This window comes from Chiloscyllium plagiosum, chromosome 37, assembly GCF_004010195.1.
Source record: "Chiloscyllium plagiosum isolate BGI_BamShark_2017 chromosome 37, ASM401019v2, whole genome shotgun sequence".
NCBI classification, from domain to species: Eukaryota; Metazoa; Chordata; class Chondrichthyes; order Orectolobiformes; family Hemiscylliidae; genus Chiloscyllium; species Chiloscyllium plagiosum.
In genome coordinates, this window is record NC_057746.1 from 29,019,184 (window position 1) to 29,044,782 (window position 25,599).

Here is a 25,599-nt window from a genome sequence, read left to right on the forward strand (position 1 = left end):
GTAGGTTACGGTACACTTATTCTGGGATAACCTTTGATACAGAGACAAGTCTGCTTAAAGCATAGGACCAATACAAATTGAAAGGTGGAAAGAAGCAGTAATGGGTTGGAAGGGATGTTTTAATTTAGTTTGTCTTGTAATAGTAAAACCACAGTTTAATGAATGAATGTAGATGTGGTGTAGTAAACATAGTGTGTTTGTGAATGAGTTGGTAAAGAGAATTATAATGCAATATCTCACATCTCTCTCTCTCTCTCTGCACAGATGTCTTCTTCCTCAAGTCAGAAGTGACGGTGATACTCTTGATCATTGTTTCATTTTTGGCTGGAACATTAATTTCTTCGTCATGCTGGTGCTTTCAGCATTTTAAATCAATAAAAGGTGACAAATTAAGCCACTGAATGAAACAGTGATGGGGTTGAGGGGTACAGGGAACTGCACTGGGACTGACTCACTTCCTGATATACTGAGTGGGACCAGACTGCCCTCCACCCCCTCCACCTCCCCTACCACTCTTTCTGCCCTTCTTCACTCCTCGTTCATCTTCTCCCCACCTTTCCTCCATTCTCTTCTCATTTCCTCCCTCCTCATTTTCCATCCCACTTCACAATCTTCCTTCTCCTCCTATTCACCCTCCTTTCTCTTCCTCCTCCTCCTATCCATTCTTACCCTTCTTCCACTTTGTTTACACCTCTCCTTCACCTCCTTCTGCACATCCCCACTTGCTAATTTTCAACCAGATCAGAGACCAGGGGATAGGATGATCCCATTGATATCCTGATCATGGGGTATGCATGTCCAGGCAATAGTAACACTTCCAAGATTTCAGCCACACTTCTAACAAAACATCAAATGGATATTTTGTTTTTATCATCTCAATAAGGAGTTTTGAATTTTTTCCATCTGTCAGCAACAAATAAAGAAAGGTGAGAAATTGAAACAAATTTTGTAAAAAAAATGGTGGGGCAGTATACCACAGGAAAGAGAAAGACATAGTGGGGGCAACTTTGACAGGTATCAGATAATGGTGAGAGAGAAACATTTTTTGCAGCAATATATTGATTGGAAGTTTCTTAACTCCACATTCAATCCAACTCTTCTGCACTGATTGTGGGGCTAATGTGATTCACCTGAGGGCTATAAACCAAGTACTAGGTGGGAAGTGGATTTGGGCCTCTGTCATTCTAGGATTAAGAGTAGGACAAGTGTCATTCTGGTTACTGCAAGCCCTGATCACACCTTTTCTTAACATTTCAGAGACCCGTAAGCGAGCAAGGAAAGCAGGTGAGTTATGACAACACATGGGTGACACTGTGACTTTTCAGATGATAATGTTTCATTCAGTCTCGGATTGTCAGAACACAATTGAAAATAATGGTACGGTCACTGAAATTAACCGACCAAGTTTATAAACAACAGTTGAAGCCCAATCACATAAATCGAACCATCAAAGCCAACACTAAATTATAATGCTCTCCTGTTACAATGTGTGGAGTGGACAGGCTAATTCAGCCAATTCTTCAATGTGAGCTGTCACGTTCACTGTTCTCAGAACCAGGGTCGCTGAAAAAATGCTGTTCTCGGGGTTTCCTGAGCTGACAGAAACACATTCTAGAACTGGGATTCAGTGGATTTCCAAAAGTACATGTTTATATTCACTTATGGAATGTGGGTGCTCTGATGGAAAACAGCATTTGAGAAACTGTTCACTCCCCTGTGCTAACACCAGTGTTTGGCTTGACCAAGTGGTGGTCCTGGGGATTAGGTAGATGCCTCTATGTTGGTGAGGTTTGCAGTGTAGTTACAGCTGGCACAGATGGCTGTCTGATGAATTGGTGTTATCCTATCCATTACTCCAACTTGGAATGGTCCATTGGACACTGCTGGTTGCATATGGTTGAGTAAGACTGAGTAATGGAGAACTGAGCTTAGAGCAGAGGATTCAGTGCAGAGAGCAGAGAGGAGCAAAGGATTGGAGTCAAAGATAATGTTGACATTGCAAAATTTCAATCTGTAATCAGTACCTCCTTGTTTGTTACAGCACACCAATAATTCAAGAAAAAAGTTATGTGCTTTTACCAGAATTTTCATTGATGTTGATGGTCAATTCAGAGTAAAGACAGACTGACTGTGATTGTTTTTTGATTGGTGCTCTGACGAGAAGGTTGTTCCTTCAACACTACATCACTGTTTTGAATTTCAGGAATTATTCCTCTTACTGCTGGAAATGATTTAGTGCCTTTTTGTCACACTGAATAAAGATATTCTCTTTTATTGATACTCCAATTACTCACATCTTGATTCTTATTTTACAGCTAAAAAGAAGAAAACTCAAGAAGGTATGTAACAATGCCAGAGATTCTGACTGTAGACTTCCGTGACTTTAAACAGAGACAAAGTGATAGTGCCTTTTTGTCACACTGAATAAAGATATTCTGACTTTATTGGTACTCCAATTGCTCACATCTTGATTCTTATTTTACAGCTAAAAAGAAGAAAGCTCAAGAAGGTATGTAACAATGCCGGAGATTCTGACTGTAGACCTCCGTGACTTTAAACAGAGACAAAGTGATAGCGTGAACCTACAACAAACATTGTAAACGGAGGCCTGGGTCAGCAACTCAGTGAAGGAATCACTTACTCATCCACCTTGTTTCCAATTGCAGTGGGGAATATGCAACCTGGAAGAGACCAAATTGGAAATTTAGCAGCAGACAGCACATACTTTCTTCAGTTTTCAACCTACATCCTTAATTTTTCCTTCTCACTGTCTCTTTTTCATGTCAGCTTGCCTTTCACCTACACCAAGTGCTCACTCTGTGCTTCCTTTCCCTCTTTAATTTGCTTGTTTCCATTTCTCCCATTTCCCTGTATTCTTATCCCCCATTTGCTCTTCCCTTCCTCCTCCTCTCTCTAATGTTCTGGTTCTCTTTCTGTTCAGCTTCCCTTACTTTTCTTCTCTGTATCTCTCTGTCTGCCTTCTCTCACATGCTCGTCCTCTTGTCTCATTTCTTCTGTCTTTCTTCCCACCAACTTCTCTGTACCCAGAGAGCTGCACAGTGATTGATATATGATTAAAAACAGAATGCTGAAGAAACACATTTCATTTATCTCTGATCCTTAACTTGCACAACTAACAAGATACAGATCGGTTGGCCAAGGATTAGATATATGTCCTAATATATGATATATGATTCATTAAAATTAATGAATAAATAACAAAATATGAACAATTATTAATACAGAGAATACTACCGGTTAAGACAAGAGACATATTCCGTCTCAGCTTCAGAGTTCTGAGGAAGGTCACTGGACTTGAAACGATAATTCTGTTTTCTCACGACATTGCTGCCAGACCTACTGAATATCTCCAGCATTATGTATTTTTGTGCTTTCAAATCTCTAGCATCTATAGTTGTTTCTTTGCAGCTTCACAGTTTTTGGTTCCTTCACTGAGTTGCTGACCCAGGCCTCCGTTTACAATGTTTGTTGTAGGATCACGCTATCACTTTGTCTCTAAAGTCACGGAGGTCTACAGTCAGGAGACAGGCCTTTCAGCACAACTTGCCCATGCTGCCCAGTTTTCACAGTTATACTAGTCCTATTTGTCTGCGTTTGATCCATGTCGCTCCATACCTATCTCATCCATGTACCTGTATAAATGTTTCTTAAATGAAAAAAATTACACTTACTTCCACCATTGCCTCTGGAGCTTGTTCCAGACACTCACACTTTGTGTGAAAAAATTGTCCCTCTGGACCCTTTTGTATCTGTCCCCCCTCATCTTAAATCTATGACCTGTATTTTAGAGCCCCCTACAATGGGATCTATTTGCCTTATCTATGCCTCTCGAGATTTTACAGCTCTCTATCAAATCAGAGTTTATATCTTCATCTGTGTCTTACCTTCATTGCTTGCCCATTGATGCTGAGCCAACCAGTGAACGACAACCCAACTTTTGATGTCATCTGCCCCACCTTACTGAGCTGTATACTGCTAGCTCCACATTTCACTTTGTTCAGTTGAATCCAGCAAATATCCACCAGTTAGGATGCCTTGGCTTTATAGCTTTTTGCCATGTTTCTTATCTGACATGAAGAAAAGAATGTCCTGATTGCAAATATTCTGCAGATATAGTTTGCAATTATTAACCCCTTGTTTTTTGCAACTTAGCATTGCAGAGTTCACTGAGTCCAAAATCCACAGTCAGCGGGTCTGCAGCATCTGGGGAGCTGGACTTAATGTTTTGTCACCCTCTTGTCATTAGCATTGTCTCATCCTTCATGAGTTACTTGTGAAGTATTAAAGGGCAGTATGTAAACACATAGATGTTAATTACTGATCAAAATCAGCATTGGAAAAAGGTGGAAATTGCACCTAGATAAATGACTGGTTGTTACTCAAATTGTACATGTTGGTGACACTGTACAGCCGCTTGTTAGAGGTTTGAATATGCTAATTGTTTGTTTTACCAGCTGGGGCGGCACAGTGGCTCAGTGGTTAGCACTGCCGCCTGTCTGTGTGGAGTTTGCATATTCTCCCCGTGTCTGTGTGGGTTTCCTCCAGGTGCTCCAGTTTCCTCTCACAATCCAAAGCTGTGCAGGTCAGGTGAATTGGCCATGCTAAATTGCCCACAGTGTTAGTCAGGGGTAAATATAGGGTAGGGGAATGGGTTTGGGTGGGTTTCTCTCCGGAGGGGCGGTGTGGACGTGTTGGGATGAAGGGCCTATTTCCACACAGTAGAGAATCTAATTATCAGAGGCTTCACTGTGAACGTGTTAAGTTGGGTATCAGTAAAAATCTGGCTTCACTCAATTAGCATGCAACCACATCTGCTTTTGTGAACAACTGCGATTTAATCTTTGAATTGAATTAGTTTATTGTCACATGCATTCAAATGAGTACAATGAAAAGTGTGTAAGTCGCCATCTACAGCACCATTTCAGGTACAAAAGTGCCTAAGGACAACTCCTTCAGTTACAATATTAGTTACAGTGTAACAATGTAAGCCAAACATGGCCATTTTAGATACAGAGTACCTAGGTCCAAAGGACAGGACAGCACAGTACTGGCCCTTCAGCTCTTGATGTTGTACTGACCTCTTTTCCTACTCTAAGATCAGACTAACTTACATACCCTTCATTGTACTAACTTCCATGTACGTATGCAAGAGTCAATTAAATGTCTCCAATGTATCTGATTCTACTACCACTGCTAACAATGCATTCCAGGCACCCACCACTCTCTGAGTAAAGAACCTATCTCTGACATTCCCCCTAAACCTTCTTTTAATCACCTCAAAATTATGCCGCCTCATGATAGACATTTCCACAAAGGGAAAAAGTCGCTGGCTATCCAGTCTATCTATGCCTTTCAACATCTTTATCACCTCTATCAAGTCACCTCTCATCCTTCTTTGCTCCAATGCGAAAAAGCCTAGCTCTCTCAACCTTACTTCATAACACATGCCTCCAGTCCAGGCAGCATCCTGATAAATCTCCACTGCACCTTCTCTAAAGTTTCTACATCTTTCCAATAATGAGGCAATCAGAACTGAACACAATATTTCAAGTGTGGTCTAATCAAAAATCCATAGAGCTGCAGCATAACCTTGCGGTCCTTAAACTAAATCTCCTGCTAATGAAAGCCAACACAGCATATGCCTTCTTAACAACCCTGTCAACCTGGGTGGCAACTTAGAAGAATTTATAGACATGGACTCCAAGATCCCTCTGTTCCTCCACACTGCCTTTAACCCTGTATTCTGCATTCAAGTTCAACCTTCCAAAGTGAATAATTGCACAATTTTCCAGTTGAAATCCATCTGCTACTTATCAGTCCAGTCTGTATCTTGTCAATGTCTTGTTGCAACCTTCAACAGCCCTCCACACTATTCACAACTTGAACAACCTTTGTAACATCTGCAAACTTACTAACCCACCCTTTCACTTCTTCATTCAAGTCATTTATAAAAATCACAAAGAGTAGAGGTCCCAGAACTGATCCCTGCGGAACACCACTGGTCACCGAGCTCCAAGCTGAATTCTTTCCATCTACCACCACCCTCTGTCTTCTATGGGTCAGCTAATTTTGTATCCAGACAGCCAGGTTTCCATGCATCCCATGCCTCCTTACTTTTTAATGAGCCTGCCATGGGGAACCTTATCGTGGACCTTGCTAAAACCGCTACTGTCACTCTGGCCATCCTCTTATTCCTCACATAAGCGTATAACGCCTTAGTTACAATCCTTAGTTACAGAATAGAGAAATGAAGAAAAACTTACATTACAGCTATGCATAGTATAATCGTAGGTCGGAAAAGCAAGAATCAAAGTTATAAAGACAAATATCACAGTCTATCTCCAAGGGCTGGCTGCAGCAGACTAGTGCAGGACGGCATCCACAGGGTCTCGCTGTTGGCTGCCATCCTCAAGGGACTGACTGGGCTGTTGGCTTCCCACTACTGACAACATTGGTCACTGGCTTCCATGTGCCAGGCTGCTTGTTGTCTTTATAATTAATTAGTTATTGCTTCCAGTAATTTTCAAACAAAAGTGTTCATCAAGAGAACTTGGGCATGGAGAATTTTTTTTAATAAAGTCAAGAGCACCAACTGGGTACATTGATTCTTTTTCAATTTCTCTGTTTCCATTTAGAGGTTACGGATCCGAATGTTATGATAGGTATGTTCTCCCATGTAAATGCACATTGAAACAATATTCATTTTTCAGTATTGGGTTTTTATTAATGTTAAACCAGAATTGTATTGAATGAAATAGAATAAGAGGTTGGGAATGTCAGTTTTCTTAATATCCACTCGTAGTTAATTCTAAAATTGCCAAGAATGTAAATTTTGGACATTAATCCTTGGTACTCTGTATGTGTGCACATGTGTGCAAGTGAAGCATAGAAGCAGTATGGTGTAAAGTATATGATTTAACCTGAATCACATTCCCAGAACCAGCAGATAGGTACACTGTCTTTAGCCAAACTCTTAAGTTTTGCCCTGCAATTGAGGATTGCAAAGAAGTTCTATTTCTCATCAGCCTGCACCTTGAGGTCTTGCTTCACACAATTATGATGAAGGTTGGAGATATCTCTGCAGACATTCACTTTGATAAAACCCCTTGTGATTAATGGTAGTTAGTTTTTGAAAGCAAAATTGATAAGGTATTGATTGAGCAGTCTGGTGTTCTACATATATATGCAGTTTAGTTACTAACTATGTAAAGAGGTCATAGAGTCATAGAGGTCTCTGGGTTCTTGTGGGGCTCAGTTTGCTGAGACCACAGAACACAGTAGTTGGAAGTCTTTCAATCACCCACTCTTCAAGAGAATAATTGTGTTCCATAGTCTACTCACATCAAGGATTTTTAGTAAACAGGACAGCTGAATCTGGAAGTTCTTTTCCTTCAGCAGGCTTTCTTCAACAATATCAAAAACATCTTCAAATCAAGCTAAGACCTGGTATTCACAGACTAATGGTCTCCAGTAAATGAGCATTAACCACAATATAGGAACCTACAAGAAGTGCCTTGGTCAAAAAAACCCAAAGATTTTCACTAATTATTTTTTCCCCTTCAGGGTGGCATGGTGGCTCAGTGGATAGCACTGCTGCCTCACAGCGCCAGTGACCCGGTTGGGTTCCAACCCTCGGGTGACTGTCTGTGTGGAGTTTACACATTCTCCCCGTGTCTGCGTGGGTTTCCTCTCAGTGCTCCGGTTTTCTCCCACAGTCCAAAGATGTGCAGGTTAGGCCATGCTAAATTGCCTACAGTGTTCTGGGATGTGAAGGTACTAATCAGGGGAATGTATCTAATAGGATGAGGGGAATGGTTCTGGATGGGTTACTCTTTGAAGGGTCAGTGTGGACTTGTTGGGCCAAATGGCCTGTTTCCACACGATAGGGATTCTATGATCTATGATTCTATTCGGATATTGACAGAACTTTGAACTTGATTTATTTGTCCACAGACCTTCAAAAGTCAAACCCTCAGAATAAGAATATAAAGAATGAAGATTGCATTACCTTTAACATATTGTTAATACCCCTCTAAATGATATGACTCACTCCGTGGTGCCTGGCTTACTATAAATTGCAATGTACTTTGACCCTTGCCCCTCTTGTATGTATTAAAAACATTATTTATCTTTTGTCTTCTGTTTTTTTTCCACAGCATTGAACTGATTTGCGAACTATACAGGTAAGAAACTTGGTGTGTGTGTGTCTATGTGAGTGCACATGCGGGTGGTCCCCAAACATTTTTAAAAGTGAATTTCAATACCATGATGGAATTTGAATTTCACTGGTTTATGTATCCAGTAACAGTACCTTTACAGATCATTCTTCAAACCCCCAGGTTGTTCTGAAGGGCCTTATGATTAAACCAGTAATGTTGCTGTCAATAAATGGTTTGACACATTTCTGTATAGCAAGATTCCATAAACAGCGAATGAGACAAAATAACTTTTGGAGGTTTTAGGTGAGGATGAGTGAATGGCAGGGGATGAAGTAGAAAAGGAATTTGGTCTTAATGCCTCATGTTGATTTGCAACATTTCCTTTATATTACATGGAGAAGATTAGGTTAGATTTTTGTGCTCAAATCTCTGGAATGGAACTTAAACTCCCAGCTCTCTGACTCATCGATGAATTGTACTCCCTAAGTCTGAAGTTTTTCAATGTGCAACCTCCTAGCCAAACCTCCTGCTAATCTTGAGCTCCTGCCCTGTCAAACTGATTGAAAGATTAATTAGATTTGGGCCTACATTCTCTGGAGTACAGAAGAATGCTAAGTGACCTCATTGAAACGTGTACAGTCATGGGAAGACTCAATAGTGTAAGTACTGAGAGGTTATGTCCTCTTTTCTGAAGAGATCATATTCTGAATTGGTATTGGACATTTAGAATTAAGATCAGAAGAAAATTCCTTCTCAGAATTATTAATCTCTGGAATTTGTTACGCAAAAGAGCATTAGATGTTCAGTCATATGAGTACATTCAAGACTGAAATAACTAATTTGTTTATTTTGTACTTTGGAAATTAAGAGATTTTGGGATAGTGTGGAAATGCAAAGTTGAGGCAAGTTAGCCATGGTTGTATTGAGTGTTGGAGCAGAGCTCAGTATTGTATGTATATTCCAGCTCCTATTTGCCATCTCCTTGTGTTCTTTCCTAGCCCCTGTGAAAATGGACTCTGAAACAACGTGAATTTGACTGTATCTCTAAACAGGCAAGAGTATGAAAGGTGAACAGACATTGAGTGATGTGACAACCCAAAGTGGCCTTCTCCATCTGCTTGCTGAGGCAACATTAACAAGCATATTCATTCATTCAGCTCCTCAAGATTGCTCTCATGATGATCGGATGTAACCTCAAATTCAAATTCTAGCTTGCTTCTGATGACATTTCACCAACCCCTCTACCCCCATCTTGCTTATGAATCTATCTCTCTGGTAAAATACTTTGTGGACTCTGCTTCTCCAACCTTTTTGGGAAAAGAGTTCCAAATACTCATGTCCTCAGAAACAGATGATCCCCAAGTTTAGAAATAGTGTCTCCTCTGGTTGTAGAGGGGAAGGTAAGAGCTGAGCAATGTTATTGGTGGATTAGTAATCCAGAGACAGCAGTAATGTTCTGGGGAGTTGGTTTGAATTCCACCATAGCAGATGGTGAAATTGAATTCATTTTTAAAAAAATCTGGGTTAAGAATCTAATCACAAAAATGAAGCTTTGTTGATTTTCATTAAAAAATCTGTTTCACTAATGTTCTTTCGGGAAGGAAAACTGTTGTTCTTATCTGATCTGACCTCAAGGTGACCCCTGACTCACAGCAATGTGGTTGACTCTCCTCAGCCCTCTGGGAAATTCAGGATGGGTAATAAATGCTGGCCTAGCCCACATCCCATAAATGAATAATAATAAAGTTCTTCCATCAACCTCTGGAAAAGCTAAATTTTTGGGGAGCTGTGGACTAAAAATAGGAAAAGAAATTTCTAAGTTTGTGTTTTTGATTTTGGGTTAGTTACATGCATTTTGTGTATGCCTGAATTTAACAACTAACATGTAAGTATTTCTACAGCTTGGCAATTTCTTTGAAAACAATTTGTGACCACAACTTTGTCACAGTGCTAATGGGTATTTGTTTATCTTGGGATGTTTTATATTTTTGGAAAGTAAACCACTATATTTTAAGGATTGTTCAAAATACCTAGCCTTAGTTTTTATTTACATTTTAGGGGAAATAACCAAAGCTTAGTGAGAAAGATTTCTTTCTTCTGTACTACTTTGTTTTTGGGGCAAGTCTGTGAAGTGCTTGTAAATGAGTGGTTGTACAGAACAGTGCTTCTGAAAAGGGGAGAATATCATGAAACTAGATTACCTTCGAGTAAGGAGTTAATGTAAGTCCCCAACATAAGGTGTTGGGATAAAACCCTGGAGAAGTTATTTGAAACTGAGTATGTTTAAAATAACAGTTACCTCGCACTATCCATGTGAGGAAGAGATTTATTTCCCTCTGGGATGAGTACAGTGCGAAAGATATTTTGTTGGGATTTTGTAAAGGATGCTTGTGATGTTAGTGGAATTATACTTTTACTGTGTGTTTAAAAGTACTGTGACGAGTAAAGGCGGAATTTATTATATTTCCATTTATTTTGTTTTATAAAATTTTTCTGTATTTTGAAAAATAAAATCTGCAATCTTGTGTGCTTATACTTCAGTGGGAAACCACCTCACAAAAACCAAACCAAGCCAACATCTATCGATGATTCCTGATGAACGGCATATGCCCAAAACGTCAATTCTCCTGCTCCTCAGATGCTGCCTGACCTGCTGTGCTTTTCCAGCAAAACACTCTAGACTCTGACCTCCAGCATCTTCAGTCCTCACTTTCTCCAACATCTATTGAGCAATGTTTAAGTCTGGGATCTAACTTGCACAGTAACAACATTAGCTGGAATCATAACAATGGCAGAAGGTTTAGAGGGGATTTGAGCAAATTTATTTTCACCCCGATGTTGCTGGTGATCTACAATGCACTGCCTGGGAAGGTAATTGAGGCGGGTAACCTCACTACCTTTCAAAACGTACTTAGATGATCACTTGAAATGTCATAACATTCAAGACCATGGGCCTAGTGGTGGAATGTGGGAAAAGTATAGACTTACTAAATTGTTGGTGATACAGACTCAATGGGCCTCCTCTGTACTGTATGATTCTATGAAAACTAAAGAAGCTATGTAAGCACAGGAGCTTAAAATATTGTGCAGGAACATTTAAAAGCTTGACAAGTAAAATTTTAAAAATGAGCAGACGAACATCAGAGTATGGCAAGCAAGAGATGAAGTTCTGCCTTTACAAAGTGAATCTCTGAAAGCAAAATCCAGTAGTTGCTACTAATTAGACGAATGAGTAAATTACTTGTCTGTCAGGCATTCCTGATCACAGAAAGATCAGTTGCCATGTCAATACATTGAAGAAATATCACAGGGAAGAAGGTGATGTGGACCTTTTTTACCACTAGCATCCTGAATTTTGTGATAGGTAAAGGATAGACAGCCAAGTTAGAATCTAATACAACTTCATCTTTATTATCTCTAGTTTTTAGAAAGGAAACAAGCAACATATTAGCTAACTGTTTGACTAGAATCTAGACACTACCCATATGTGGTTAACTGGCCAGGTTTATCCTGATGAGTTGTAATCTGAATTCTGAATTCAGGATCTCCTCTTTGTGATGGTTGGTCTCATTGTTGTTCCAGTACTCGCTGTTGATGTCTTCAATATGGCTTCTTCTGTGTTTTCTCCCAATCTTGCAGACTGTTCAATATCATGCCCCCTTACAGGTTCCCTCAGTGCTGAACTCATTCATCCAAGAATCTAGAGATGTCAGTGTCATGGTTCCTATCACCAGTCATATTTTATCCTTTTTTCATCCACAGAAGTCAAATGACCTTTTGCACAGCCATTCGCTTCAGTCAGTAGTCTGATTTTAATACTTCCGGTCATAGTAAGCTGATTTGGCATTTCTGTAAAGTTAGTATAAACTTCCCCAGCATGCTTGTCCAGCTTCAGATGTTAGGTATAGGGCAACAATTAGTGACATGATCACAATAAGGAACAGCACATATGTCAGGTGGGAAAAGATAGAGAATGCCAGATTCAATAAAGGTGAGGCAGAGAAAGGGTACACAATTCTTAAAGTGAACTCCACAATTTGACTAGCCAATATGGAAATACTGGAAAGGTTAACGCTGCGTTCTTGTATTTAAAGGAAGGACAACAGGAAGAGCTAATGAAGTTACTTGATCCATTTTATTTCCAATGTATAGTTCTACACCTGGATGCACTGTGTGAGCTAGACATGATCTGTGAATTGAAGAACCAGAGCAGGTAAACAATATCCTTCCCAGTTGAGCCCAGAAAAACACAATCTTAGGTGAATGAACACTTGCTGGGAAAAGAAATGTCACTTTTGAGTCAAGCCAAAGGCAGCAGACTTTTGCTAGTAGTGCTAGGACATAAGAAATAGGAGCCGGACTAAGCCATTCTGCTGCTCAAGCTTGCCTCATCATCCAACATGATTATGGCTGATCTCTCCCAGGCCTCGACCACTCGATAATACCAGTTCCTCGCACCCCTCAATTCCATGATAATTTCAAAAATCTACCAACTTCTTTTTTCGATAATTTCAGTGATCTAGCCTCCACGACTCTCTGGTGCAGAGAATTCCAGACATTCAGAACTCAGAGAAGGAATTCCTTCAAATCTCAGTTTTAATTGAAGGTCTCCTTATTTGATAACTCTTCCTTAGATGAGATTCCTCCACTAACAACTCAACATTTAACCTATAAAGCTCCCGCAATCTTCTCTTTTTCAAAAGGTTCACCCATCGTTCTTAAACTTTAATGAATAACCTGTATAGCCATTCTTGTTAAGTCAACCCCTTCATCACAGGAAACAGCCTAGTGAATCACTTTTTAAAAACCTCTAATACCAGTACAGTGTATCCTTAAGTAAATACAGGAGCAAAAACTATACGTGGCACTCCAGGTGCACCCTCACCAACATCTGTATAGTTGTAACAAACCCCTAGCAATAAAAACAATCACTGGTCTTCTTAACTATATTTAACTGTGTCAGTTGAATGCTCATTTTAATGTGTTTTATACATAAGAACCACCTATATATATATCGCTGTGCTACACTTTTGTTGGAATTGCTTTCCTATTGGAAAGCAGTCTGCCTTTTGATTCTTCCGACCAAAGTGAAAAAGTGGACCCATGACATTCTCTTCCAAGTTATTAATAAAGATACTAAATAATTAAGGCTTAAGGAATGTGGCATTTATCTAGTCTAATCTTTCTAATCTGAAAAAGATCAAGTAAACCCAACTATCTGTCTTATGTGTTAACCACTCCTCAATCCAAGCGAAAACATTAACCCCAATATGATTTGTTCCTATCTTGTGCAATAACCTTTTATGTAGTACCTTATCAAAGTTTTCTGGAAATTCAAATGCATTAAATCTACTTGTCCTCTTATTCAACTCTTAAGTTAATCAACTTCAAGTTCCTAAGCTGGATAGATCAACTTGATTCTAAACAGATTACAGAAAAGTAAACGCATTAATGAAAAACAGACTCAAATCTAATTCCTTGGTTCAAAAATTGTATTGAAAGGTTTGTCAGTGCCTCATTTCCTTCTTAAGACTGAAACATAGAACAGCTTCTGGCAAGTGTATTAACATCAAGATACAAAGAGATAACTGTCTTTGATATAATTGATTTGCTGTGGCAATGTTGAATCATGTCATTTGGATTTAAAAGCACCCAATCAATATTCCAGTAACTTGTAGAACGTAGAACGTTACAGCACAGTATAGGCCCTTCGGCCCTCATTGTTGTGCCAACCTGTGAAAATAATCTGATGCCCATCTAACAACCCCATTCCATCATTATCCATATGTATGTTCAATGCCCATTTAAATGTCCTTAACGTTGGTAAATCTACTACTATTGCAGGCATGCCGTTCCATGCCCCTACTATTCTGAGTGAAGAAACTACCCCTAATATCTGTCTTAAATCTATCACCCCTCAATTTAAAGCTATTTCCCCTCGTGTTAGCCTTCACCACCCAAGGAAAAAGGCTCTCACTTTCCATCCTTTCTAACCCTCTGATTATCATTTACGTCTCGATTAAAGTCTTAACTTTCTTCTCCATCGAAAACATCCTCAGTTCCCTCAGCCTTTCCTTGTATGACCTTACTTCCATACCAGGCAACATCCTAGTAAATCTCCACTGAACCCTTTCCAAAGCTTCCACGTCCTTTCTATAATGCGGTGATCAGAACTGTACGCAATACTCCAGATGCAGCCTTACCAGTGTCTTGTACAACTGAAGCATGACCGCGTGGCTCTGAAACTCAATCCCCCTATCAATAAATGCCAACACACCATATGCCTTCTCAACAACCCTATCAACCTGGGTGGCAATTTATAGGACACTGAGATCTCTCTATTCATCTGCACTACCAAGAATTTTACCACCAACCCAGTACTCTGTATTCCTGTTATTTCTTCAGAAGTGAACTACCTCACACTTTTCCTCATTAAACTCCTTTTGCCACTTCTCAGCCTAGCTCTGCATCTTATCTATGTCCCTATGTAACCCACAACATCCTTCGGCATTATTCACAACTCTGCCTACCATAGTGTCATCCGCAAATTTGCTAAACCATCATTTTACACGTACATCCAAATCATTTATAAAAATGACAAACAGCAGAGGCCCCAAAACAGATCCTTGTGGCACACCACTGGTAAGTGAGCTCCAGGATGAACATTTCCCATCAACCACCACGCTCTGTCTTCTTTCAGTTAGCCAGTTTCTGATCCAAACTGCTAAATCACCTTCAATCCTGAAACTCCATATTTTGTGCAATAGCCTACCGTTGGAACCTTATCAAACGCATTACTGAAGTCCATGTACACTACATCAATCATTTTACCTTTATCCATCTGTTTTCTCACCTTCTCAAAGAACTCAGTAAGGTTAGTGAGGCAGACCTACCCTTCACAAAACCATGTAGACTATCCCTAATCAAATTATTCCTTTCCAGATGATTATAAACTTATTTCTTATAACCTTACCCACAACCGAAGTAATGCTCACTGGCCTATAATTACCAGGGTTGTCCTGACTTCCCTTCTTAAACAAAGGAACAACATTTGCTATCCTCCAGTCTTCTGGCACTACACCTGTCGACAATGATGACATAAAGATCAAAGCCAAAGGCGTCTGCAAACTCCTCCCAGAACTATTTCACAGACCTTGCTTGGGCAAGTATGAATCGCATTTGTGAAGGTGTGATGTAATATGTAGACCAGAAAAGTCAAGGGCAGCAGATTTCCTCTTGGGTTGAATGAGACGGGGTCTGAGACCATCTTTTCATTTGAGACTGAGATTGAATTTTTGATTCAAATTTTTTGTTTAAATATGCTTAATTAACTGAATTTAAATCACTGCACCCAGGCTGAGATCCATCCTCAGGTTTTCAGTGGATTAGTGGGGGAACAAGGTTATTATCCAGAATATTCCCATTTTCTAAATATCCAAGCATGACATTTCCAGTCCAAAGAAAACATCCTCCTTGCATTGCTCATATGAAGTTGTATCAATGAGATCACCCTTCATTCTCTTATACTCTGAGGAATAAAGGTCTCGACCACTCAATCACAGTTCAGAGAACAATCCCCACCAAAGATCCATCTGGTGAATCTTTGTTACACTCGTTATGAGGAAGGTCTATCCTCCTCAGGTAGGGACAACAAAGGTTCTTGGGATGCCAGCTGTGGTTTCGATGAGTGTCTGTAAAATTGCTGTCAAAGTTATATACTTTTGCTAAGGAAATGCAGGAGTTAACAGTGATCTCCATAAACAGGATATGATATCTGAATACACTTCAGCTGGAGTTCTGAGGAAGAGTCACTCAACTTGACACCTTAAAACTGCTCTGGATTAGTGGTGCTGGAAGAGCACAGCAGTTCAGGCAGCAGCCGAGGAGCAGTAAAATCGCGTTTCGGGCAAAAGCCATTCATCAGGAATACAGGCAGAGAGCCTGAAGGGTGGAGAGTTAAGTGAGAGGAGGGTGGGGGTGGATTGATGCCCTGGGGTTGAAGTGTTCCGAGGCGGAAGATGAGGCGTTCTTCCTCCAGGCGTCTGGTGGTGAGGGAGCGGCGGTGAAGGAGGCTCAGGACCTCCATGTCCTCGGCAGAGTGGGAGGGAGAGTTGAAATGTTGGGCCACAGGGCGGTGTGGTTGATTGGTGCGGGTGGGGAGGGATGTTCCCTAAAGCGCTCTGCTAGGAGGCGTCCAGTCTCCCCAACGTAGAGGAGACCACATCGGGAGCAATGGATACAATAAATGATATTGGTGGATGTGCAGGTAAAACTTTGATGGATGTGGAAGGCTCCTTTAGGGCCATGGATGGAGGTGAGGGTGCAAGTTTTGCAGTTCCTGTGGTGGCAGGGGAAGGTGCCAGGATGGGAGGGTGGGTTGAAGGGGGCGTGGACCTGACCAGGTAGTCACAGAGAGAACGGTCTTTGCAGAAGGTGGAAAGGGAAATATGGTGGGGTCTGGGGTCTGAGGTGGCAGAAATGATTAGATTAGATTACATTACAGTGTGGAAACAGGCTCTTCAGTCCAACAAGTCCACACCGACCCGCCGAAGCGCAACCCACCCATACCCCTACATTTACCCCTTACCTAACACTACAGGCAATTTAGCATGGCCAATTCATCTGGCCTGCACATCTTTTGGATTGTGGGAGGAAACCGGAGCACCCGGAGGAAACCCACACAGATACGGGGAGAACGTGCAAACTCCACACAGTCAGTCGCCTGAGGCGGGAATTGAACCCGGGTCTCCGGCGCTGTGAGGCAGCAGTGCTAACCACTGTGCCACCGTGCTGCCCACTAATGTCGGCGGATGATTTGGTTTATGTGAAGCTTGGTAGGGTGGAAGGTGAGCACCAGGGGCGTTCTGTCCTTGTTACGGTTGGAGGGGTGGGGTCTGAGGGCGGAGGTGCAGGATGTAGATGAGATGCATTGGAGGGCATCTTTAACCATATGGGAAGGGAAATAGTGGTCTCTAAAGAAGGAGGCCATCTGGTGTGTTCCATGGTGGAACTGATTCTCCTGGGAGCAGATATGCCGGAGGCGGAGGAATTGGGAATATGGGATGTCATTTTTGCAGGAGGTATGGTGGGAAGAGGTGTAATCCAGATAGCTGTGGGAGTTGGTGGGTTTGTAAAAAATGCCGGTATCAAGTCAGTCGTCATTAATGGAGATGGAGAGGTCCAGGAAGGGGATGGAGGTGTCACATCTCCGGGACACCCGCACCAATCAACCACACCACCCTGTGGCCCAACATTTCAACTCCCCCTCCCACTCTGCCGAGGACACCAGACGCCAGGAGGAAGAACGCCTCAGGAATGCCTGTATTCCTGATGAAGGGCTTTTGCCCGAAACGTTGATTTTACTGCTCCTCGGATGCTGCCTGAACTGCTATGCTCTTCCAGCACCACTAATCCAGGATCTGGTTTCCAGCATCTGCAGTCATTGTTTTTTACCTGTCTTAACACTGCTCCCCGCAGATGCTGCCAGACCCGCTGAGCTTTTCCATCAATTTCTGCTTTGCTTTCACACTTTCACTGGATATTGGTGAACAAGTTTCAAAATTGTGTTCTCGATGATCCTCTGGCAGGTGGTTTCTTAGAGAGAGTTCAGCATCAGGTAATTTGCTCCTCAGAGTGAATCCCATTGCAATTTTTAGCAGAATAATGAAAACAAAACTGGAGTGCAGTAGATCGTAAGTGATGTGTCCAAGTCAGTGTTTCGTTTCTAACTTAGCACTGCTGCCTCACAGCACCAGGTACCTAGGTTCGATTCCAACCTCAGGAGACTATCTGTGTGGAGTTTGCAAATTCTTCCTGCGTCTGCGTGGGTTTCCTTTGGATGATTCAATTTCCTCCCACAGTCTAAAGATGTACAGATTAAATGGATTGGCCATGGGAAATGGACGTTACAAAGAGAGGTCAGTGGGTAGATATAGGTGGGGTGTTTTTCAGAGAATCGATGTGGATTTGAATTAAATTAAATTTGTTAAACTCAAAATAGGAAAAGACGAGATCTGTGGGGCAGGAGCAGGCAGAAACAAAAGTATGCTCGGGCAATCTTGTTTGTGGATTTTGGGAAGGAAGCGAAAGCGGGTTGTGCGGGACTGGGAGTTTATCAACTTGGAGCCAGTGGAGGGAGGAGGGATGATGTGATTACCAGATGCAATGAGGTTGGTGACCAGACTTGACACCATGGCCTGATGTTCCATGCTGAGATTATGATCGAGAGGGAGATAGCAGGAGGTATTGGAGAGCTAGTGCTCAGCTTCTGTAATGTAGAGGTTAGTCCACCAGAAAACAACAGCACCACCCTGATCAGTAGGTTTGATTACAAAATCAGAGTTGGATCTGAGAGCATAGAGTACAATCAGTGCAGTGGGAGATAGGTTGGAATGGGTAAGGGAGGGGGCAGAAAAATTGAGGCGACCAATGCCCTGTTGACAGGTGTCAATGAACAGGTTGGTGCAGGTATTAGGCCAGAGAGAGGGGTCCAAGTGTGGGAAGAGGGTTGGAGCTGGGTGAAGGGTTCTGCAGGACTGGGAGAGGATTCTTGTCCAAAGAAATGGGCATGGAGGTGAAGACAACAGAAGAAGAGTTCAACGTCATGTCGTGCCTGAAATTCATTAAGATGGGGGACTCAGAGGGATACAACTGGGAACTTTGCTGAGAACAGAATATTTGGCATCGGAGAGTGGAAGGTCCGGAGGGATGGCGAATACATGACAGGAGGTGGGATTCGGGAAGGGGATGGAGTCAGAAGGAAGGGGAGGGGAGGAGGGTTCCAGAGAACAGTGGGTAACTCTGAGTTATTGCATCTTGTGTGCCTTGATGCCCAAAGGGAAAATTTTATAAATATTGTTGGAATGTCAAATGATCTGGAGGATGAAGTGGGGCTGTGGAGTGGTGCAGTCCTGAGCCAGCGTGATGTGATGCTGTTGGAGAGAGAGAGGTAGAGAGTGTGCATGTGATGCCGCATGGCACTGAGTGTGGATCTCAGGATGCGAAGTGAGCAGCTGTCTGTGGGATGTTGAATATCACTGGTTTACTGTGACCCTGGGTGGATTCAAAGCACGAGGGATGAAAGTTGAGTTGGAATCCACATGAGTCTGAGCTGGAGGCAGTTGCTGAGGACTGGGAGATGGCTGTGGAAATTAGTTTGAGCTAATGCCTGGTCAAACACGAGGAGTGACAGTGATGTTAATGTTGGCCTTTAAAACGGTTCACTTTACCAATCTAGTTCCCTTGGTGTGAACCAGATTGGGATTCATGCAGATACGATCACATCCACATTTTCAAAATGGTCTTCATTTAATCTCATTATTTGAGTATGTGTTTGATGACCATCGCTGAGAGACATTAACTAGCAACAGTAAAATTAATAACTACCTCTGGGAAATATTATAATTCTGCATTAATATGTAAAGTGTGATAAATGCTGGAACGTTCATCTTCCTCTGAATTACCCGACAGAAACAAAATATTATTGACGTCAGGGCATTGTTTCCCAAGGATTTGAGAGCAAGTCATCGAGGGGAATGAATGGATGCCGAACTCGGGGATTGAGCTGGTTCACTTTCTGTCTCAGTATCAAAATATTGACAAAATATAAGCCTTTCCTGAAGAAGGGCTTATGCCCGAAACGTCGATTCTCCTGTTCCCTGGATGATGTCTGACCTGCTGCGCTTTTCCAGCAACACATTTTCAGCTCTGATCTCCAGCATCTGCAGACCTCACTTTCTCCTCAAAATATTGACAATCAAGACACTCACAGTCCAATGCACCCTGGTTTTCCCATCATTCTGGTGAAAATCGCGGTGGCATTCACTCTGCTGAGTCAAAATAGGTGACTTTGAATTTCTTCTCCTATAAACTTAATCTTGTCAGAGAATTTGAAGGGCAGATAACGTCAGGAAATTGATCGAGATATCCACAAATCTAAGTGCGGACATTAATCCCATTACAGTACACGGTGTTCGCTGGGAACTCTTGCATCTTCCCACTCACCAAATCGCTCCACCCTTCCCACTGACCAATCACAATAATCCCCAACCTGCATTCACCTATCACCGTCCATCTACCCTTTTCCCCAGCCCCATCCCCTCCCTCTATTTCTATCTGGGCTCCCTCCTGAGACCAGACGAAGGGTTTCTGCCCGAAACAGTGACTTTCCTGCTCCTCGGATGCTGTCTGACCTGCTGCACTTTTCCAGCTCCATATCTATTGACTCTGACTTCCAGCATCTGCAGTCCTTCAGTCTCCTGCGTTTGTATCTTTTGTAAAAAGAAAGCTTCAGAAACTCGTTTAGACTTTTTTTTTAATTTCAAAAATATACTTTATCCATAAAAGTATCTTTGTGTATGTACAGTCATAAATGCCATTCGGTTCTGTACAGTTGCATTTGAGGAAACAAGCAAACATTAGCGTTCCACTCTATCAAACAAAACAAGGGCAGCTCTGACACGGACAAGACAATATTTACATCTATTTGAGGCACCGAGAGGGCAAACAACTTTGACTGTAATAATCTCGATCCACTGCGAGACTGCACCAGGTGTACTGTGACCTATTGTAGACTTCTCAGCTGAGGACGGATAGACCTGTCTCAGAGGGAGTGCAACAAAGATTCAACCTGGAGACCAGAGAGAGATGTGAAAGGGGGGAGGTGACCAAGGACATGTGGACAGCAGGTCTGGACAGAGAGAGAGGCTAATAAGATCTCAAAGGAGATCAGCATGGGTGAACTATATGATAACTACCCAAATAATGTGAGAATAGACCTCGGAGTAGGGCAGAGAGAATGGATGAATGTGCTGAAAGCAACCCGTCTCACAAGACACGGAGTGGTGTGGGGAAAAACCGGCAATGATGGGATTAGGCTCTAAAATTACTGCAATCGATATTGAGGCCTAAAGGCCCCAGGGTTCCCAAATGGAAAATGAGATGCCGGTTTGCGAACTTGCGCTGAGGTTGGCTAGAACATTGCAGAAAACCGGAGACAGAAATGTCGGCCAGGACACACGGTGGTGTGTTGAAGTCGCAGACAGTTGGAAGCCCAGGGTCAATTGTTACTGTCAGAACGTGGGTGTTCTGCAAAGCAGTCACCCAGATTGTGTTTGGTCTCTTCATGGAGAGCAAATACAGTAACACCAGTTTACACAGTTGTCGATATTGAGATCAATTTGTCCATTTGATTATTCTGCCAATGTCACTTTGTAATTTGATACGTATCTGTCAGTGTTTCACAACGTCATCTATTGTACCATTGGGAATGTTGGATTTGTGGCTTTCTGTCCCGGCATCTAAGTAATAAATCAGTAGAATGATGGAAACATTGTTAACACCAAAGGAATGTTCTTAACTCGCAGAGAGATTGATGACAGAACTGAGCAGAAGTGAGCTGTAAATAAATGTATCGGATAATCTGAGCATTGGGTTAAGAACACAAGAGAGCAGAGGTGAGGAGGTTATAAGATCAGAAATTGATCACAAAAGAGTTTAATACTAATAATGTCTCCTGTCGCTCAGCCAATTTCCCAAACAGGACAAGCCTTCAATGCGACATGCTCCCCATAGTCGCTGCTTAAAATCCAATACCTTCCCCAAGGGAACCGCTCCCTTTGGCTGTGGGTTTTCACATTCGCACCACCCTCTGGAATATAATCCCTCCGAATATCGGAATGAAAACACCTTTTGTGATCAGTTGATTTTCTTTCTTTCTGAGCGAGTGTCGGTGGGGCCTGTCTTATGGAGGTTACAGCATCGACAGAAAATCCACTGGCTCATCTCTCCAGCCTTCCTCTGGAAAGGAACATTCCAGAAACAGGGAAACTGCCTCGGCTCCAGTGGGAGGTGTCAGTTGTGGTTCAGTAGGAGCGCTCTTCCCTCTGATTCAGGTCAGGGGCATCGAGGCCTGGACAATAATCCAGACGGAGCCTGCCGTGCGGGACTGAGAGGGGATAAGGCAACTGCTCTGCTCACTGGGTTCGTGACTGTGTTTCATTTGTTTATGTAAATCACAACAGCGAGTACATTTCAGAAAGGCTGAATGGTCAACGTGCTTGGGTAAATCTTATTGTCGTGAAGGACGCTATATAAATGCAAGAGATTCACAAATCTAATTCCTGGAGAGACTGCCTCCGTATCTGTCATCTCAATATCTGACGGACATGTATAATACTTTGTCTCTGAATTTGAGTGCATGCAATCACTCACACAATTCAGGTTACAGATCCGAATCTTACACCATGTTTCACCAGAGGGTTTGGAACCGGGGCAGTGAGTTCAGTCTGCAGCAAAATGTCAGGAAAACTCCCTCACCGCCCATCTCCGCCTCATATCTCTCTCCGTCCCACCCAATGTCAACACACCATGGACTTTCCCCCTCCCGGCCAGAGTTCGTCTTCTCCTCCTACTCCTCGCGTTCTAACTCCGTTTCTTCTTCAACATATTAACGTTTATTTCCCTCCCTTTAAAATATCTGCAGCATAAAGCTATCTTATATATTATTTCTTCACCGATCCGGTCATATTGGATTGTGGGTACACCTTCTGCCGCTCCTGTATCACCCAGAGTTGGGAAGAGAAGGAGATAAACTCCTGTCCGGAATGTAGAGAGGTGTTTCCGGAAAGAAACCTCAGGGTAAATCGGGCCTTAGCGAATCGGGCCGAGGAGGCTCGAAAATTAAAGCTGGATCCGACAGAGAAGGAAAGTAAACCTCACTGTGAGGAACATCAGGAAGATCTGAAGCTGTTTTGTGAAACTGACAAGAAGTTGATCTGTCTGATTTGTAGAGATTCGCGGGAACACAGAGAGGACCGCTTCCTGCCGATCAATGAGGCTGTTGAATCTTACAAGGTAAAGGGTAAATATCTTATAAACTGAGAGCTCTATTATGTTCCGACACATTAATTCTGTAATTTCTCTCAATTCCAGGATCAGCTGAACTCTTCCTTAGATTCTCTCACAGAGAAGAAATCGGCGGTTCTACAAACGGAACTGACCCAGAAACGGAAGATTTCCGAAGTGAGGGTGAGCTCTCCCTGTGCTGATTCTCTGGGATCTGGGTTAGTTTTGTTCCCTTTATCGCGGGACATTAATGAGGTTTCACATTTCATTTGGTAGGAACAGGCGAGCAGTCTGCAGACCCACATCACATCCGAGTTCACTAAAATGCACCAGATTCTCACTGAGAAAGAGCAGCGTTTACTCAGAGATCTCAGGGAAGAAGAGGAGAGGGTTGTAGAACCAATGGAGGAAAATCCTTCCAGAGATTCAGGAGAATTTAAATTCTATTGAGGAGGAACTCTCAAAGTTGCAGAAACAGATGGAGCAGAAAGACGAGCTGATATTTCTGAAGGTGAGGGATTATATTCCAGATTAGGTAATGGAAATTTCACTCAGTTACAAAAAACGGATAATAATTGTTATGTTGATATAGCAATTACTAAGAAAAAACAGAATTAAATTGAATCTCTGACTGGACGATTCTGATATTATCACTGAACTAACACCTCCCACAGTGTCTGCAGCATCTCGGGAATATCGACATTCTCCCGGGAATGGGCTGTGATGTTTTCAAATGTTTCGTTATTATCTCCCTGTTCCCCAAGTTTAATTATCTCCTGGAACTCCCATTGTAATCCAGTTCCAGTTCCATGTGGAGAGTGTGTGGGTGTGCCTGGTACAGTGGGAGTGTGAGAGTCACTGTGTCTGTGAACGGGACTGATGGTCAGTTCCAGTTTATTTTACCCTCTCCTCAATCTTCCTTCCAAAATGTATCAGTTTCCACTTCCGTGTTGTGTCTGCACATTTCAGCAGCCTGTCTGTCTCCTCCTGAAATCTGTTACTGCCATCCTCACTGTTTGTGATTCATTTCTTTTAGGAGGAAGCTTGTCGGGAGATCAGGTAGGGCATGCTCTTTACTGAAACTCTGCACAGTTTGCTCAATAGCTCAGTGACGGGTTATTATGGGGTTATTTCCTAGTAAATGTCGCCGCTTTAAAGGGTCGGTTATCGGGTGACAGTAACTCCGTTTATTGTTCACACACCAGTGTTTTTTATAATAAGAAGCTTATTGCAGAGTTGAGACAATATTAGATTTTATAAAACTGTTCTGTAGCATTGTAAGCAATAACAAGATACCTGTGAATAATACAACCTAGTTCTCAGGCTGAAAGTGATCACTTCCCTGATTTGGGCTGTTTGAGTGACTGTGATTTCCTTCTGACCCTGAGAGAGAGACGGCCCATGTTTCCAGGGAATGGCCATCCCTGTCCCTGCATGGTTCCAGAACAACTCGAGACAGCACTAGTTGTTAAAACCAGGAGACTGTCCCTGGAAATATTATACTTTCTGTGGGTCCATTTGGATAAGCGTCTGAAGCCATCAGCTCTGTATGTCAGAGCAGGGAAGGGTTCTGTCTAACGAGGGGAATAACGACAAGATAGGAAGAGGTATCTGGAGCTGGTGCTCAGCCTCTGCAATGTAGCGATCAGTCTGCCAGAGTACAACAGCAGCACTCTGATCAGCAGGCTTCATAACAAAGTCAGGTTAGATCTGAGAGTACAGAGTGCTCAGTTTCTTTGAAAAAGAATCTGCTCCCCATCCCACAGACCCCTTAGCCCAGCTTCAACATTCTCCCTCCACCTGGGCCCCTCTCCCATGTCTTTTGACCTGTACTTGATCTGTTCCTTGAGGGCTATCACAACTGTGACATTGATCACCTCAATTTGTCTGCCCCCATTACACATTCCAATCTATCATCCCAAGAACTGACAGCACTACGTGCACTCAGATCCAACCCTGACTTTGTGATGAAGCCTGCTGATCAGGATGGGGCTGTTGTAGTCTGGCAGACTGACCTCTATATTGCTCAGGTTGAGCGCCAGCTCTCAAATACCTCCTCCTATTGCTTCCTGGATCCTGATGCCATGATGGAACAACAGACCATTGTTTCAACCACAGTCACCAACCTCATTTCATGTCATGTTCTCCCACAACATCCTCCAAACTGACATCCTCCAATCCTGAAAAATTAATTTCGATCTCCTTCCCAAAATTCCCAGGCAGACCCATTGTTTCTGCCTGCTCCTGCCCCACAAAACTCATCACTTCCTACCTTGACTCAATCTTTTCTCCCCTGGTCCTGTCACTGCCCACTTGCATCCATGATTCCTCGGATACTTTATGCCAGTTTAGAATTTCCATTTGCAGACTCCAGCTGCCTGCTGTTCACCATGGGATGCATAATCCCTTTATGCATCCCAACCCCATCAGTATGGTCTCAGGACTCTCTATGTCTTCCTGGAACAATGCCTAAACCATCCCCACCCACCACCACCCTCCTTCACCTGGCCAAGCTCATCCTCACTCTGAACAACTTCTCTTTTAACTTCCATAATTTTCTTCAGGTCAAAGGTGT

The 25,599-nt window shown here is 42.4% G+C and overlaps 1 protein-coding gene across 1 annotated transcript in view; it reads left to right on the forward strand.

The window, feature by feature from the left end:
- The window catches only part of LOC122541548 (butyrophilin subfamily 2 member A2-like), an 82,010-nt gene extending 71,627 nt beyond the window's left edge, over positions 1-10,383 (forward strand). Inside the window, exons 21-27 of the mRNA XM_043678377.1 lie at positions 265-381; positions 1,258-1,284; positions 2,316-2,339; positions 2,486-2,509; positions 6,657-6,683; positions 8,178-8,204; positions 9,179-10,383. Of these exons, the coding sequence (XP_043534312.1) occupies positions 265-381; positions 1,258-1,284; positions 2,316-2,339; positions 2,486-2,509; positions 6,657-6,683; positions 8,178-8,188 (230 nt within the window). The 3' untranslated portion in view covers positions 8,189-8,204; positions 9,179-10,383. The remainder of the gene's footprint in view (positions 1-264; positions 382-1,257; positions 1,285-2,315; positions 2,340-2,485; positions 2,510-6,656; positions 6,684-8,177; positions 8,205-9,178) is intronic.
- Positions 10,384-25,599: the final 15,216 nt, after the last annotated feature.